The sequence below is a fragment of the Rattus norvegicus genome, chromosome 16 (genome assembly GCF_021556685.1).
Source record: "Rattus norvegicus strain SHRSP/BbbUtx chromosome 16, alternate assembly SHRSP_T2T, whole genome shotgun sequence".
Classification (NCBI taxonomy): Eukaryota; Metazoa; Chordata; class Mammalia; order Rodentia; family Muridae; genus Rattus; species Rattus norvegicus.
This window is the reverse complement of record NC_141549.1, coordinates 66,986,283-67,001,650: the sequence shown is the minus strand read 5'-3', so window position 1 is coordinate 67,001,650 and position 15,368 is coordinate 66,986,283. Positions and strand designations below refer to the sequence as shown.

General features: G+C 41.8%; 2 protein-coding genes across 1 annotated transcript in view; both read right to left on the bottom strand.

Moving 5' to 3' along the window:
• Erich1 (glutamate-rich 1) overlaps window positions 1-15,368 on the bottom strand; it is a gene marked incomplete at its 5' end in the record, with an annotated part of 52,793,804 nt that overhangs the window by 16,662,713 nt on the left and 36,115,723 nt on the right.
• Wrn (WRN RecQ like helicase) overlaps window positions 1-15,368 on the bottom strand; it is a gene marked incomplete in the record, with an annotated part of 134,549 nt that overhangs the window by 14,115 nt on the left and 105,066 nt on the right. Inside the window, 4 exon segments of the mRNA NM_001427071.1 lie at window positions 1,830-1,961; window positions 5,191-5,305; window positions 7,258-7,370; window positions 7,538-7,613. Of these exon segments, the coding sequence (NP_001414000.1) occupies window positions 1,830-1,961; window positions 5,191-5,305; window positions 7,258-7,370; window positions 7,538-7,613 (436 nt within the window).

The following is a 15,368-nucleotide window of genomic DNA, read 5'->3' as shown; positions in this document are numbered from 1 at the left end:
AGTATTTTCAATAAGTGCCCTTCATAAAGCAGTAACTACAATTTATCAAGAATGTTTGCTCCCCCTTATCATACTACAGAACTTAAGATAACGATGATCAGTTTAAAAAAGCATTTTTATAAAGATTTTGGAGCAGATGTGACTCCAAATACATTTACAATATGCATCAGGTAAAAGCCCTTTTAAAACAAAAAGCACAGGCATTCAATGCCACTAACATGATCATTTGTGATATTTCTGTCAATATAGTCAAAAGTCTGACTTTAGACTGCATTTGTGAATGACTGATTCACAGACCATCTAGGGCAGTATTTTCATCTTCTAGAAGAGATGTTAAATTGCTACCATTAAAAAGTATGGACCATGTGTGTATAATATCAGGGTTATTTGATACTAGGCATCAAATTACTTCCAACTAATTGTATTCTTGCCAATCACTAATTAGTCCTCAGATGTGTTTAATTCTGTGGTTAACTAGCTAGACCCGCCCAGGACTCCAGGGAGGTATAGATAATCAGCAATTACTTTGCAAAATCAAACACTACTACATAGTGCCATAAGACAGAGATGAAGACATTTCATTCAACATGCCACTGATAATAGAATGGAATATATTTTACTTATTATTATTATTGAGCCCTATAATATGCTTGATTACAAAAGTTGGAGCCCATTCCAAATTTCTTGGTGATCACATTCAGGCACTGTATATGCATGGTGAAATAAACACATGAGGTCTATTCAACCTAAGCACGCTCCTGATCGCTTACATGGGATGCAGCTTGAATTCCTACTCACTACATCTTTTGTTTTAAAAACAGGTAGTGAAATGGCTTATTGTAAGTGAGGAGCTTGACCATGTAGACATTTTAAGTAAAGGACTGTGTGTTCATCTTTCCATCCGACTATAAGCTCAATAAAGTGTCCTGATTCAGGGAAGACAGGAGAAGCAGGCCCTGGCCCACATGAGCTGATCCAAATCACTTTAATGTCAGAGAGGCCAGGAATGCAAAGCAGAGGTCTCATGGTGCTCTACTCTAGTGAGATGCTCTCCATCTCATAGAGTAAAAATCCAACAGCCTTAAAGACTTAGCTTAGAACCAGGAAAAAATATTACCTTTGGCCATTTTTCATAGTAATAAGATTTCTAAAAGCATGTCCAACATAGTTTTGGAGGGAAAAGAGAGCAGCGAATGCTGGGAGATCCTGGAGTAAAAAGTAAATTCCTACCACATCATTTTCAGATATTTGAATAACTTCCAGAAACAGTGAATACATTGCACGTATATAACAGCATGTTTCCACAGTGTTGTGCTTTATTTCTGTTTAGCTGACTGAATTTCTCTTCTCTGGCAGTGCTTGGGATAGAGCCCAGGGGCTCCCACATACTTGATAAGTGTGCCAAACTGAAGGTATGGTGGACGACAAATTACACACACTCCATAATACAAAGCTTCCCATGTTTCATGATGAATGGTGTAAAGAATGGTTTCTCTACATTTGGTATTCTTGGATCACATTTTGTTTTTGTCTTTCCTAATAATGTACACTAATGGTTTCATCCTGGTTTTTAAGTCCTTCTGCTACATTCTCCCTGAGCCACAGTTGTGTTCCCTGTGACAGTCCCTGCTAAGATGATCAGGGTCACACTAGATCTGCAGTTATTACCTGACAGAGACAGGTTTACCGGAAACAGAGAATGCCCATTGTGTCTGAAAATTAAAGACGAGACTTACTGCATGACAAGAAGTAAGAAACCCCAAGTCACAGCTTCAACCCTGAAAATCTGGGGAAACACAAGAGCATTGTCACCTCCAGGTGGCACTTACTAAGGACATTTTCTTTTCCTGGAATAGAGCATATGTGACGGCCGCAGACTGGGGGAGTGAGCAGGCTTTGTTCTCCATCTCCTGACTTTTCTCCTCGTCCTCCTGAGGTTTGGTACTGGCGAAGAGGTCTGTCTGCAGAATTTTAAATGTAGCACAAGTCAGAGTAAGATAATGACAGGTATAATAACACCATCCACACAGCGATCAACGCATGGCTGTGAGGCGTTGCAGGAAAGCGAGACACCAAATCTCTAAATAACAGAGAGTTTTCATGGCGAATGCCAAAGAAGGGGAATGTCCCACATGTTGATTTAAAAGGTTAAATAACTTAAGAAGACGCAACAAACTTTCTCATCGTCTCTTAGGTTCAGTAGAATCCAAAAGGAAACACACACACACACACACACACACAATGTTCTAACTAATGTCTCTAAGCTAATCCTACTTCCCTGAAAGTGAACACTGAACAGAATCAGTATACAGGCCTACAGACTATAATCATAGATTAGCCACACAGATCATAAAGAGACATCTCCTCACTATATCTGTATATGTACATAACTATATATGTATATATGTATGTGTATGCATATGTATGCATTTATGTTAAGATATGTTTGTTGTATCATTAACTGTAAAACACACATCCCAACTAGAGCTCTGGCCCTCAGGCATCGTGTAAAGCCTTAAACATGGGGCTGAGCAGATGACTCAGTGGGTAAGAGCATGTGCTGCTTTTCTAGAGGACTTGAGTTTTATGTCCAGCGCCACATCAGGCGGATCCTACACACACCTACACACACACACACACACACACACACACACACCACATACACACACACATGCATACACATACACACTCACATACACACACACGCATACACATACACACACACTCACACCCACACCACATACACACACGCATACACATGCACACACACTCACACCCACACCACATACACACACACATACACACACACGCATACACACACACACTCACACCCACACCACATACACACACACATACACACACACATACACATACTCACACACACATACACACACACGCATACACATACACACACTCACACCCACACCACATACACACACACATACACACACACATACACACACACATACACATACTCACACACACATACACACACACACACATACACATACACACACTCACACCCACACCACATACACACACACATACACACACACATACACATACTCACACACATACACACACACACGCATACACATACACACACTCACACACACACCACATACACACACACACTCACACACCACATACACACACATACACACACATACTCACACCCACACCACATACACACACACATACACACACACTCACACACACACCACATACACACACACACTCACACCCACACCACATACACACACACATACACACACACGCATACACACACATACTCACACACACACTCACACCCATACCACATACTCACACACACACCACATACACACACACACTCACACCCACACCACATACACACACGCATACACACACACATGCATACACATACACTTATTGAAAAATAAGTACATAAAATACGTAAAAGATAAACTTTAAAAACGTTCTTAGGTATAGTTCCTTATGAAACCCCAAAAGAAAGAACAGGGGAATGTTAGAAAATAAAACATAATTTATAAAAGAATGGAATTTTTTTAAGCTTTAAAATAAATGAATGAAAACTGGTCTTTTAGCCAGATACAAAGGTCAGGTTAAATCAGCATACTTAGTTATAACAAAACAAGGGGGAAAGAGCTTATTAATGTAAGGGCCCCGTGTCCTAATGAAGAAACCTGGTTTCATCTTGGTAAGATCATTGCTATCTGTTAGACGAAGATATGTGAGAAAGTAACTATGGGCTTCGCTTTGAGGACACTTCGTTTCTTTATCTTGTCATTTAGGAAGCTCAATAAAAAATATAAATATATTTGAAGCAAATATGTTAAAGCTTATTAAATATAGTGACTATTTAATAAATGTTTTCAATTGTGCAGGCAAACTGCACAAGTCATTTCCTCTCTCCAGGAGACTCAAGAAGGTTGTTTGGACACTTGCCCTTTGGGGCATTTGCCTTTTGTCTCCTCTCTTGGAGAGGAGCTGGGTGAAGGAATCCACTCACGTTTAGACAGCAGCGCTTACTCATGAAGGAAGATCTCTAAGCGCTCACAGAGAGCATGCTCCCTCAGTTACTGCCAGTGTGGTGTTCCTTGGATAATCATCAAGACACCACAATCTCACTTTCAAAATATCTGCTATGAAATGAAATGTGATAAATTTCACACAATGGCTGCTTGTATAAAGTTAGGAAAGAAAATTTTAAGGTTGCCTAAGGTATTCTGTTTCAGAAGAGGATATGGTACACATCCTGCGTAGATCAGGGAAGAGCACTCTGAAGAGGACCCAGTGGGCCTGCTGGGGAGAAACAAACCCACACAACCGCCATGGCTGCTTAATTTCTCTAACACATGTCACCACTTCTCTGACCCGGGACGGAAGTCATCACTTCTGTGGTTCAGAGAAGCAAAAGGAGACCCAGGGAAATGGAAGATAATGTCACATTCACAGGGAAACCACAGAGCCCCGAGTCCCTGACTCTGTGGCCAGCAGTCTTCACAGCCACCGATGGTCTCATCTCACAGTGGGGTTTACACATGGAGTTTGAAGAAAAAAGTAAAACAAACAGCTCTACGGAAGTGGTCTTTATGTTAGAACAGCAAATCATCAGCTGAAATGAGGAACAGGGCGAGGAGTGCAGAGAGTAGAGGGAAAGCTGTCGAATCAGAGGATTCCTAATTGCAGGGGGGGGTGCTGATTAGGGCACATGCAGAATCAAAGGAAAACGAAGGGGCTGGGCTCCTAAAACTAACAGCTTCAACTTCTAACCACCATAGTGGAGAATTAAGAACCTGTCAGTCAAACTACAACACATACCCAAACCTCAGATAACACTTCCATTAAAGACGGGGTATCTCAACAGCTACTTTAACATTTCCAATAAAGGTAGGAACTCCCAGGCCTCACAGCTCCTGCCCACGCTCCTCAAACTGGAATCCAAGTTCAAGGCCACATGGGCTCTAAGGTCAATTCCAGGGAAGCCTGGCCTACAAAGGGAGACCCTGCATCGGTTCATTTTAAGAAGTATGTAGCCAACACGTTATTACAGCCAGTTACTGGAAAACACTCTGAGTCCGTTTTCTAGTGCCCAAGTACAAATGCAAATGAAGAGAGAAAGTGTTGCCTCTGAGATGGTCAGACGTGTTACTACTCTCTAAGAGTTTATGCAAACCAGAGTATTACCTGAACACTATTTACTTGACAGAAATGTTTGATGACTTCCGTCAGAGGGGCCAACAGAGCAGCTTTGCCTTCGGAGACACCGTCAATCTGTTTCACGTTTTCAACAGTAGTCGGTCTGTCGTTTACAAACACAAGAGAGAATTAAGAGGAAGCCATTGAGACAGCGTCACTCTGAGAATACAGCTCGGGTTCAGTCTTCGCTGTACTCTATAACTGTGCTTTTCTACGATCAGAACCAGTGCTTCCCACAAAAGGCCACGCCTCGTGATTCCTTTCTCCTTTCGTCCACTGATAGACTTGCTATGTAAACTATTAACAAATAAAGACCGGCTGCTATCACCACAAAACTCAGTTCTAACTGGTGAAGAGGCCGTTATCAGAAAGACATGCTAACACCCAGTGTCCACTTGGAACTGACATGGAAACTGAGGCTCTAAATGGGACATAAGGAAGGCTGAGAAACTCAGAAGGAAGTCTCATTCATCTTTCTTTCCTGTAAAATGGCTCTGGTGACAGTAAACTGGCTCACTAGGCCTTTACCTCAGTGGGTTTATTTGAGTCTCCTTTAAGTCAATGATGCTAGTTAGAACACTTACATTTTGAATGCCCTAATTATGATACAACGTCTATGCTGCTCTTTTAAAGCTAAAAATATCCATGAGTCATAGCGCTCAACTTTTTTCAGTATGTCCAATATCGAAGACTATATGATGTGGTCTTTCCAAAATCCATCAATCTAATCGATGATTACTCTTGTACATTAAGTACGCTCTCTGAATAGTAAAGTATCATCGTATAATATTTATTTATTTAACAAAAGCTATAGTAACAGTAAACTACTATGTGTTAAAAATCCTTAGAAACCCTGCATTTAAGCAATTCCTATTAAGTGAAATGTGGTGACAGAAATAGTTTTAAAGAAACAAATAAACGAAACTTTGGAAATAAGTTCTATGTGCTTACTAAACCATCTTGTTCTTCTGAGACACATGCTGGGTGATAACAAAGCCGTAACAAGGTGGGAAACTGGTTCTGCTATTCACAGAGTTCAGATTCTAATATATGATACATGTTTACAATTAACTTCACAGAAAAGAAAATAAAGGAATAGTCATCATAAAAGCATCTTTCGAATTCACCCGAAAACCCTTGGTAAGTTCAAGAGAGAGGGATTATTTGGCTGACTAACCCAGTGGGAGACATCAAGGAGGAAACGGTAATTAAGCTAGACTGTGAGGGTTTCTTGAGATAAACTGTGCAGAAACAAGGAATTCAAAGCAGAAACTACATATATGAAAGCTAAAAGGGCATTGCCCAGAGATGGTAAGAAATTCAGGTCACAGAAACCACTCCAGATTCTGTACTGAAATGAAAATGAAGGTTTAAGTCAATAAATAGAAGGGCTTGAATTCTAAGCCAAAGAAGCCACGGCTGTATAATCAGTTTGTTATTAGTTACCAGATGGGAGGGAGGCGCCAGCTAGGAGGCGTCTGCATTAGGGAGTTCTGGAAAGATCTGAGATAACACTATATGGAGGAAGCCGCAATGGATAGACACAAGAATGCCTAAGTCAAGAGTTGAAATTACATAAATAAGAGGAAGAAAGACAGAATATAATAGGAAAGGAAGCAAGAACAAGGTTTTAAGCAGGTCACTAAGAACATCAGAGTACAACTAAAAACTTAGAAACAGGAGAGAAGAGGAAGAGGTGTTCAGGTGACATCGGGTTCAGAGGGTGAGCGGCTAATGGAGGTGGTTTTATAAAACTGAATGTGGTTCACTTGTGTGCAGGTTCCCTTGTGTTATTCAACTATTTCGTTAAATAAATAAATAAGTAAGTAAGTATTGTGAGATGACACCTTACTATTCAGAGAGCATACTTAATGTATAAGAGTAGTCATTGATTAGATCAGTGGACTTTGGAAAGACCACAGAGGGTATCTGAGACAGCACAGCAGCATAGGAGACATGATAGTCCATCCCAGGCGGAAGCCGTGGCCGCACTGTTAGCTAACGATGTTTCCGAAATCTACTGCGTCACAGGGACTCGGAGTGTAGGCAGCCTACCTCATCTTGGCCATGTCCAGCAGAACCTTGTTGGTTGCTAGCACAGCTGGAGGTACATCCACCTCATTAGCGTGCTTCTGCCGTGCCTCCACCAACCTGGCATACAGCACAGTCTAGCGAAAAACAAGGACAAGCACTGCTTCTTAAAATGCACTTGGCAAGCAACTGCCCCTTCCTTGTACTCCAGGCACCGCTGCTCCCTTACGATGACATGGGTGCAGCTGCCTTAAAGTCCTAGCTATCTTTTCATAAGCTCACCACCACTGCACAAAAGCCTTACCCGGGTGTCGACCTCTTGGGCCGAAATGACAGGTTCCCAGGAGCTGTACGATGTTCCCGGTGACTGCATCACGACGCTAAAATATTTAAAAGAAAATAAATATACTTTCCTTCCTTCCTTGGTTACTTTTTATTTCATACCCCAAATAAGAATCTGTCCAAAGCTAGCGCTTACTCTTTGCAACGCAAGTAAGACAATCTGCACTTCAAATGCAACAGCCTAGACAGTGAACACTTTGGATCAGGTAATCGTATTGTAATGCTACAGTTAAAAGTGCCATTTAGTTCTTTTAGAGTGGCTGAAAGGGAGCATCTACCAATCTTCCCTCTCAGCTGCGTGCTTGGAAACAAAATATGGTTTATCCACAGAGAAGAAAATACCTTCCCAACCAATGGGCACAGTCTTCTTGCTGTGAAATCCCTGATTCTTGTTGGTAGGCAACATCAGCAAAGAACTAATAAACCTATTCAGATTTTTTTTTTCAAGATCAAACAAATATATGACAAAAGACACAATTTTGTTTTGGACTTTTCAAAACTTGTAGAGAATGTCTCGAAGTATCGGAAAGGAAATGTACTGGGAGATAAGCTAGGTCTCTCACGAGAAGCATTTCTCGCTGCTGGGCTATTTATAAACAGTATGATGAAATCTGTGTAAGACAAAATATGTCAGACTTAAATCTCCTCCTCTTGAAAATAGGAAAGTAAAATGTGATTAGTATTCCTGAAATGTTTGCAAATTTCTGTTCCAAGAATTCAGTAATTACAGTAAAAAGTAAGAGTTCATTTCCACATTTATGAAATCCTATCACATATATTAAGTTGACTTGCAGTTCAAAGAAATACAAAGTTAATCAAGAAAATTATAAATCTCCTTGAATTCACATTTGGACTTGTTATTTAGTGTGCACACATGTCATGGTGCATGTATATAGTTGTGAGGAGAAACTGAGGGAGCCAGCTCTCTCCTTCCACTGTGCATGGGCACCGGGCAGCGAGCTCAGGCCATTAGGCTTGGGTACCGTGCCTCCATCCCCTCAGTCATCTCACTGGCCCACTTGAACTTTTACCTTGTTTTCATGGAATCCTAACAGTGGCAAGCTAATAGCATGGTGACTTTTATTAAACCAAAATCTTACTATCACATTTTCTTGTAAAATTCTAAGTGGCGTCACTAACATAGACATGTACACAGAGAAATTTTAATAAAAACCATGCAGCACGACTGAAGCAGTGACAGCCTGGTGATGGGCCAGACTGAGACTGGGACAGGGCCAAGGGTCACAAGGTGGTAAGCTGTGGTTATTTACTTGGAAATTAAAGATGAGGTTAACTGGGGTGGGAGTTCCACAGGCTGGGATCCCATGCTGTGCAAAAACAAGGAAGAAATGGAGTATGAATATTCATTTCCCTCTGCTACAGACTACAGGTGCTCAGGGCCTGCTGCCTTGAGAGAGTGCACCTCAAAATGAGAGCCAACACACACTCTGCCTTCCCAAAGTTGCTAGGATTTTATCCTAGACACATGGGAAAAAAAAAAAAAAAAAAAAAAAAAAAAAAAAAACGGTTACAGCCTTCTATCAGTAAGAAGCCCAGGAGCGGGTGTCACTGCTGAATTCCACCAGATCTAAAACCAACCAAGCAACAGCAATGCTCCTCAAAACTGTTCCATACAACGCACAGAGAAAGAATAGCACCACGATCACTTTGTGACACTAGCATTACCCTAGCAAAAGACAAGGACATGCATGCACACAAACACAGAGAAACAGAGACAGACAGAGAGGCTATAGACCAATATCCACGATGAGCATAAATACAAAATCCAGGAACACATAAGGTCATACACCACGGCCAAGGGGGATAGCCTCTAGGGATACAGCAATGCTTCAGCAGAATAAATAAAAAACATCAGAAGACTCAAGGGCAGTCTCCCCAACATACATATCTCCATGTACACAGGAAAAGCCATTGACAAAGTCTGATGGCCTTCATGGAAAAGAGCCTTTAAGAAGCTACAAATAGAAAGAACCTACCTCAATATAATGAAAGCTACGTACAGTAAACCTACAGCCAACATAAGCGAGAGGAAAGTGAAAATATTTCCTCTAAAATCAGGAATGAGATGAAGGTCCCTAGTTTCTCCACTCTCATTCAATCTGGTGCTAAAAGGCTAAGCTGGAGAAGTTAAATAAGAAGAATAAACAAAGGCACACAAATAGAATTATTCCTTCTTGTAGACAATATATAATCCTATTTTTTTTAAGGATTCTAACAGAAAACCCTCACACCTGGTAAACACTTTTCAGCTACAAAGTAGGTTGCGAAATGAATACACTAAAGTCAGTAGCTTCCCTACACCTCAAATAAAGAAACTTGATTGAGAAGTCAGTGGTAGGCAAGTCCCACTAAACGTAGCTTCGAAAACCTAGGAATAAACCCACCAAGGACGTGAAAGCCTTCTGCAACTTAGAACTCTGAAGAAAAAAGCTGAAGGCATTAGAAGATAGAAAGACCCTCACTACTCACGGATGGGCAGAATATGCTGGCGCTAACTAAATCACAGAAACCGCTCTAAGACTCAACAAAATCCCCATCAAAATTCAAGATACTCTTCATAGAAAGAGAAGAAAATTCCTAAAATTTAAAGAGAAGTGAAAATGATGGCGAATGCAGAGCTGTCCTAAGCAGAATGCAAGCTGAGACGCTGCAATAACTGACCTCAATTAGACCAAAGATGCAGTGAACCAAACCAGAACAAGGCGCCGGCGCAAAAGCAGACGCGTGGATCAGGGAAGATGGCAGAATTAAATCACAGCGATAGTTCCTTGATCTTTCATAAAGGCTTCAAAAATGTACAATGGAGAAAAACCAGCAAAGAATGCTAGGAAAACTGGGGATGGGTGGATGGATAGATAGATATAGAAATAATACATACATACATACATACATACATACATACATACATACATACATACTACATAAATCTGTATTTCTGGCCCTAAAATTTGTAAAATTCTGAAAGTACTCTAGGAAAACACTTCAAGGTACAGGCAGAGACATGGATCCCCCAGGGTGAGATGCAACCACACAGGAGGCTGAAGAGAATTAAAAGGCATCAGCAGAGCAAAGGAAGCAGTCGCCAGTGTGGAGAGAAAGCCTGCAAAATGGAGGAAAATCTCATGAACAGTAACTTAATACGTAATATATATATATATATGTATATATATATATACATATATATATATATATATATAAATGCCAACAATTTTAAATCAATCAATAAGTCCCATCTACGTTTCAGAACAGAACTGAGCTGAGCTGACGATTCTCAAAGGATTCAAATACAAACGGCAGATCATTAGAAAAAGATGTTCGATACCATCACCTATCAGAGATGCAAGTTAAAGACTATTCTGGTACCCATCTCACTCCAGTCAAATGGGTGTCATCAAGGAAACACACAGAACATGAAGACAAAGATAGGGAATAAAGGAAGCCTCATTCAGAGGTCGTGAGAATGCAAACTACAGCAGCCATGATGGAAATCGGTGTGAACATTTCTCAAAAATTACGACTACAGAGGATGCAGGTTTAGAGATTTTTCTCCAGAGAGCTCTAAGTCAGCATCCCAGGAAGACCCCTGTGCATCCTTTCTAATTGATGCCAGGATTACACAGTAGCCAGGATTTGGACCCAACCTGGATGCCCGTCAACGTGGAATGGACAGTGAAAATGGATACATGTAGACAACGCCATCTCATTGGGCTTTGAACAATGCAATTATGGCATTCACAGGACAATGGATGCGGCTGAAGATGAGTATGCAAACAAAATAACCAAAGTCAGAAATAAAAATCACATTTTCTCTCATACGCAGATCCAGCTGTGTGTGTGTGTGTGTGTGTGTGTGTGTGTGTGTGTGTGTGTATGTGTGTGTGTAAAGGCACTGTCAGAATGGGGAAGAGGAGTGAAGGAGGAAGAGTAAGGATTCCATACAGCACAAGAGCAGGAGGAGGAAGAGAGCAGACCAGCAAGAGGGGAAGGAAGAGTGGGGGCCATGGAGCAGGTAGAAAACAATGAACCACATGACACAGGTATGAACATGTTCTATGTAAACCCATGTATTTATAGGGCAGATAAAAATGTATTGTGCATGCTTATTACAAGGACACAGAAGAAAATTTCAAAGCACCTACCGAAAACATCGACAATGAGGGTCAGATCCATGAAGTGACACATCATTTAAAAAGTAGGAAAAACTTTTACATTTGATTTTTATCTGAAAGGCTGTGAAACAGCAGTGAACAAGACTTTTTAGAAATGAAAATATAATGACAAAACTTCAGTGTTCCTTAGATGAGAAGAGACAAGAAAGCAGCTGGAGGGAACAGACAAAAGGAACTGGGATAGAGGGGGAAATCAGGAAAAAGACAACTAAAGCCAAGTCAAGGCAAAGGACAGTTATTATCACCCAGAAAGAAACGGTAGCCAAAGCGACATAGTTTGCTTACAACTATTTGTAATATTTGTATGGTTATGACCTTGCAAAGAACAATGACTCAAACACTGTGTTCAACTAACTGAAGAAAGGGAAGCAAACCATATAATAAAATATCAACTATTTTTTAATTGAGACACTGAAAACCAGTGGTGTAAAAGAATGGCATTTGGAAAGATGCTCGCAAACCCCAGAGACATCAGCCAGAAGACCAGAGAAAGACCCGAGGAGTTTAGGGAGGCCATGGGCTATTGTACTTTGTATAAGCCTCAAAGTACCAAGGGACTTCTGCATGTGTGAACACTTAATGAATTGAAAATAATGATAATAAAGGGTCTGGGAAGAGGGCTTAGCTGGTACCCGACGTGCAAGCATATGACGACCTGAGTTTGCTATCCAGAATCTACGTTTAAGAACAACTAGGCATAAAAAAAAAAAAAAAAAAAAAAAAAAAAGGCTCAGCGGTTAAGAGCACTGACTGCTCTTCCAGAGGTCCTGAGTTCAAATCCCAGCAACCACATGGTGGCTCACAGCCATCTGTAATGGGATCCGATGCCCTCTTCTGGTGTGTCAGAAGACAGCTACAGTGTACTTACATATAATAAATGAATAAATCTTTAAAAAAAAAAAAAAAAGAACAACTAGGCATCGTGGTACTCATTTCTAACCTTGGCACTGAGGGGGAGAGAGAGACAAAAGGAATCCTGGACTTCACTAGCCAGTCTCCCTAGCCTACTTGGTGAGCTCCCTCAGGTCAGTGAGAGAATTAAAAAAAAAAAAGTGGACGGATCCAGAGAAATGACACCCACAGTTGTTCTCTGGCTTGCACATGCACATCACACATGTGAACTTCTCTCCCACAGGATCAAGGCCTCACACACACACACCCGCACACATGCAGCTGCAGATATGTTAGTGTCTTGCTTACTTTTGTACACTAAGTTTGTATTCTTAAACTAATTTCTGGACTATTCCACAGGTAGCTCAAATTTAGGCTATCCCTAAACTCTTGTTTGTTTGTTTTGTTTTTTTTAAAACTTAGTCCTTAAACATCTAATCCCTTCGAAGTGATCTCACCTTGCCCAATGGAAAGAGAGACAACATTCTCATCCAGTACTAAAAACACCTTCAAGAACAAAGCACTCCATTTTCCCTAACCCGCTATGTTTTCTAACAACTCCTCTCTTTCAAGTCTCTTGGTCTCCTCGGTGCCCACAGTCACATCCCTCCTCTAGGTAAGCAGCCTCCTGAAAGACACGGCTTGCGATTCTACCACCCCAGGGGCCACTGCAGATTTTGCTTAGAGTTAAAAGCTACAAGTAAATAATCAAAAGAAGAGTATTTTATAACATGTTAGGTTACACAGGATTTATGTAACTCATGTTCCCTGAAATACAGGAACAGGCATGGCCGTATAAATCACCTATGGCTTCTTTGACTACACTGCTGGGCACTGCAGTGGAAGTTTCGACCCTGGAAACCATTGACTGCTTGGCCCTTTACGGAACAGTCTGTCAGCCCATGCTCCAGGTCAGAACATGATCATGTCACTTACGCTGCCCCCTTAGCTCCCAGCTGCCTTCAGACTGACTCAAGTGCTTGGGTGCTCCTTAGTGTTCTACCCTCCGTTTATTTCCTTGGACTCAGGTTTAGCACTCCCTACTTACTAGGTAATCTGTGAGCCGCAGCTGGGGTGCATGGTGACCTCTGAGCCGCAGCTGGGGTGCATGGTGACCTCTGAGCCGCAGCTGGGGTGCATGGTGACCTCTGAGCCGCAGCTGGGGTGCATGGTGACCTCTGAGCCGCAGCTGGGGTGCATGGTGACCTCTGAGCTGTGGCTGAGGTGCATGGTAACCTCTGAAGTGCGGCTGAGGTGCATGGTGACCTCTGAGCCGCAGCTGGGGTGCATGGTGACCTCTGAGGCACGGCTGAGGTGCATGGTGACCTCTGAGGCACGGCTGGGGTGCATGGTGACCTCTGAGGCGCGGCTGAGGTGCATGGTGACCTCTGAGGTGCGGCTGGGGTGCATGGTGACCTCTGAGGCGCGGCTGAGGTGCATGGTGACCTCTGAGGCACGGCTGGGGTGCATGGTGACCTCTGAGGCACGGCTGAGGTGCATAGTGACCTCTGAGGTGCGGCTGGGGTGCATGGTGACCTCTGAGGCGTGGCTGGGGTGCATGGTGACCTCTGAGGCGCGGCTGGGGTGTATAGAAATATCACATTCTTCTCGCCTCTGTTTGTTTTATGTTCCTCATAGTATCTGCCTTACATCTACCTTAACCTTCTAGAAGCTCGGCCTCAGCCTCTTTCTTTCGTTTGTTTTTGAGATTATATTTTAAGCATGACATTTTTCTTTTCCCATTTCTCTCTGCACACTCTTTCATATGTCCCTCCCCACTCTCCTTCAAATCCATCAATTAGCATTGCATGACTAGATAGATGTATGTATAATGTATATGTATGTATTTGTATTCACATATGTACTTCCAAATACAACCTGTTGAGTCTATTCAATGTCACTTGTACGTATAGTTTCAGGGATGACAGTTTAGCACTAGGCAACCAACTGGCGTCCTCTTCCCTGGGGAAGACCCCTTCCGTTCCCGGCTTCACTCAGTTTTAAGGTCATTTTAAAACTTTTTATGTTTTTTTTTAACCTGTGTGCATGCACAAAGCATACCACACATGTGTCTGGTACCCACGGGAATCAGATGACGGCATTAGATCCCCTGGAGTTACAAATAGCTGAGAGCCACCATGCAGGTACTGGAAACTGAGCCCTGTCCTCTGCAAGAACAGAAGTGCTTGAACCATCGATCTGTCTCTCGGTCCAGGTTTATATGTACCTTTCCCTGTGTCCCACTGAACTATTACCATCGGGGGACTATGGCAACAAAAACCAGTAAGGTTCGCTGTGAATCCTGGGTTCCTAAAACAATGTCTGGGTTGCAAAGCAGTCAAATGAAACACAGTCACCATTTCAATGTAGACATGCTTCATGATACTAGATGGACACTGTCATATATACCTTAAATTTTCTATGTAAATAAAACATTACATCTCACAGGCCAAACAAAACAAAACGAGGAAATTAATAGTGTGATAAGACCCCAAGTCGTGTTATCTAAGTGAGCAGACAGCATAGAAAGTGTGGGTCTTACAGCACATTTACTTTATTTGATACGAAGAAGCGCAGTCCAGTTAATCTTTGTATATGATATAAGCCGTGCCACATCCTTTATCCCATCCTCAGACAGGATATTAGATTCTATAGACTTTCCATACTTCTATTATGCCAGTTAGTCATGCAGTAAGATTAAAATCACGAACA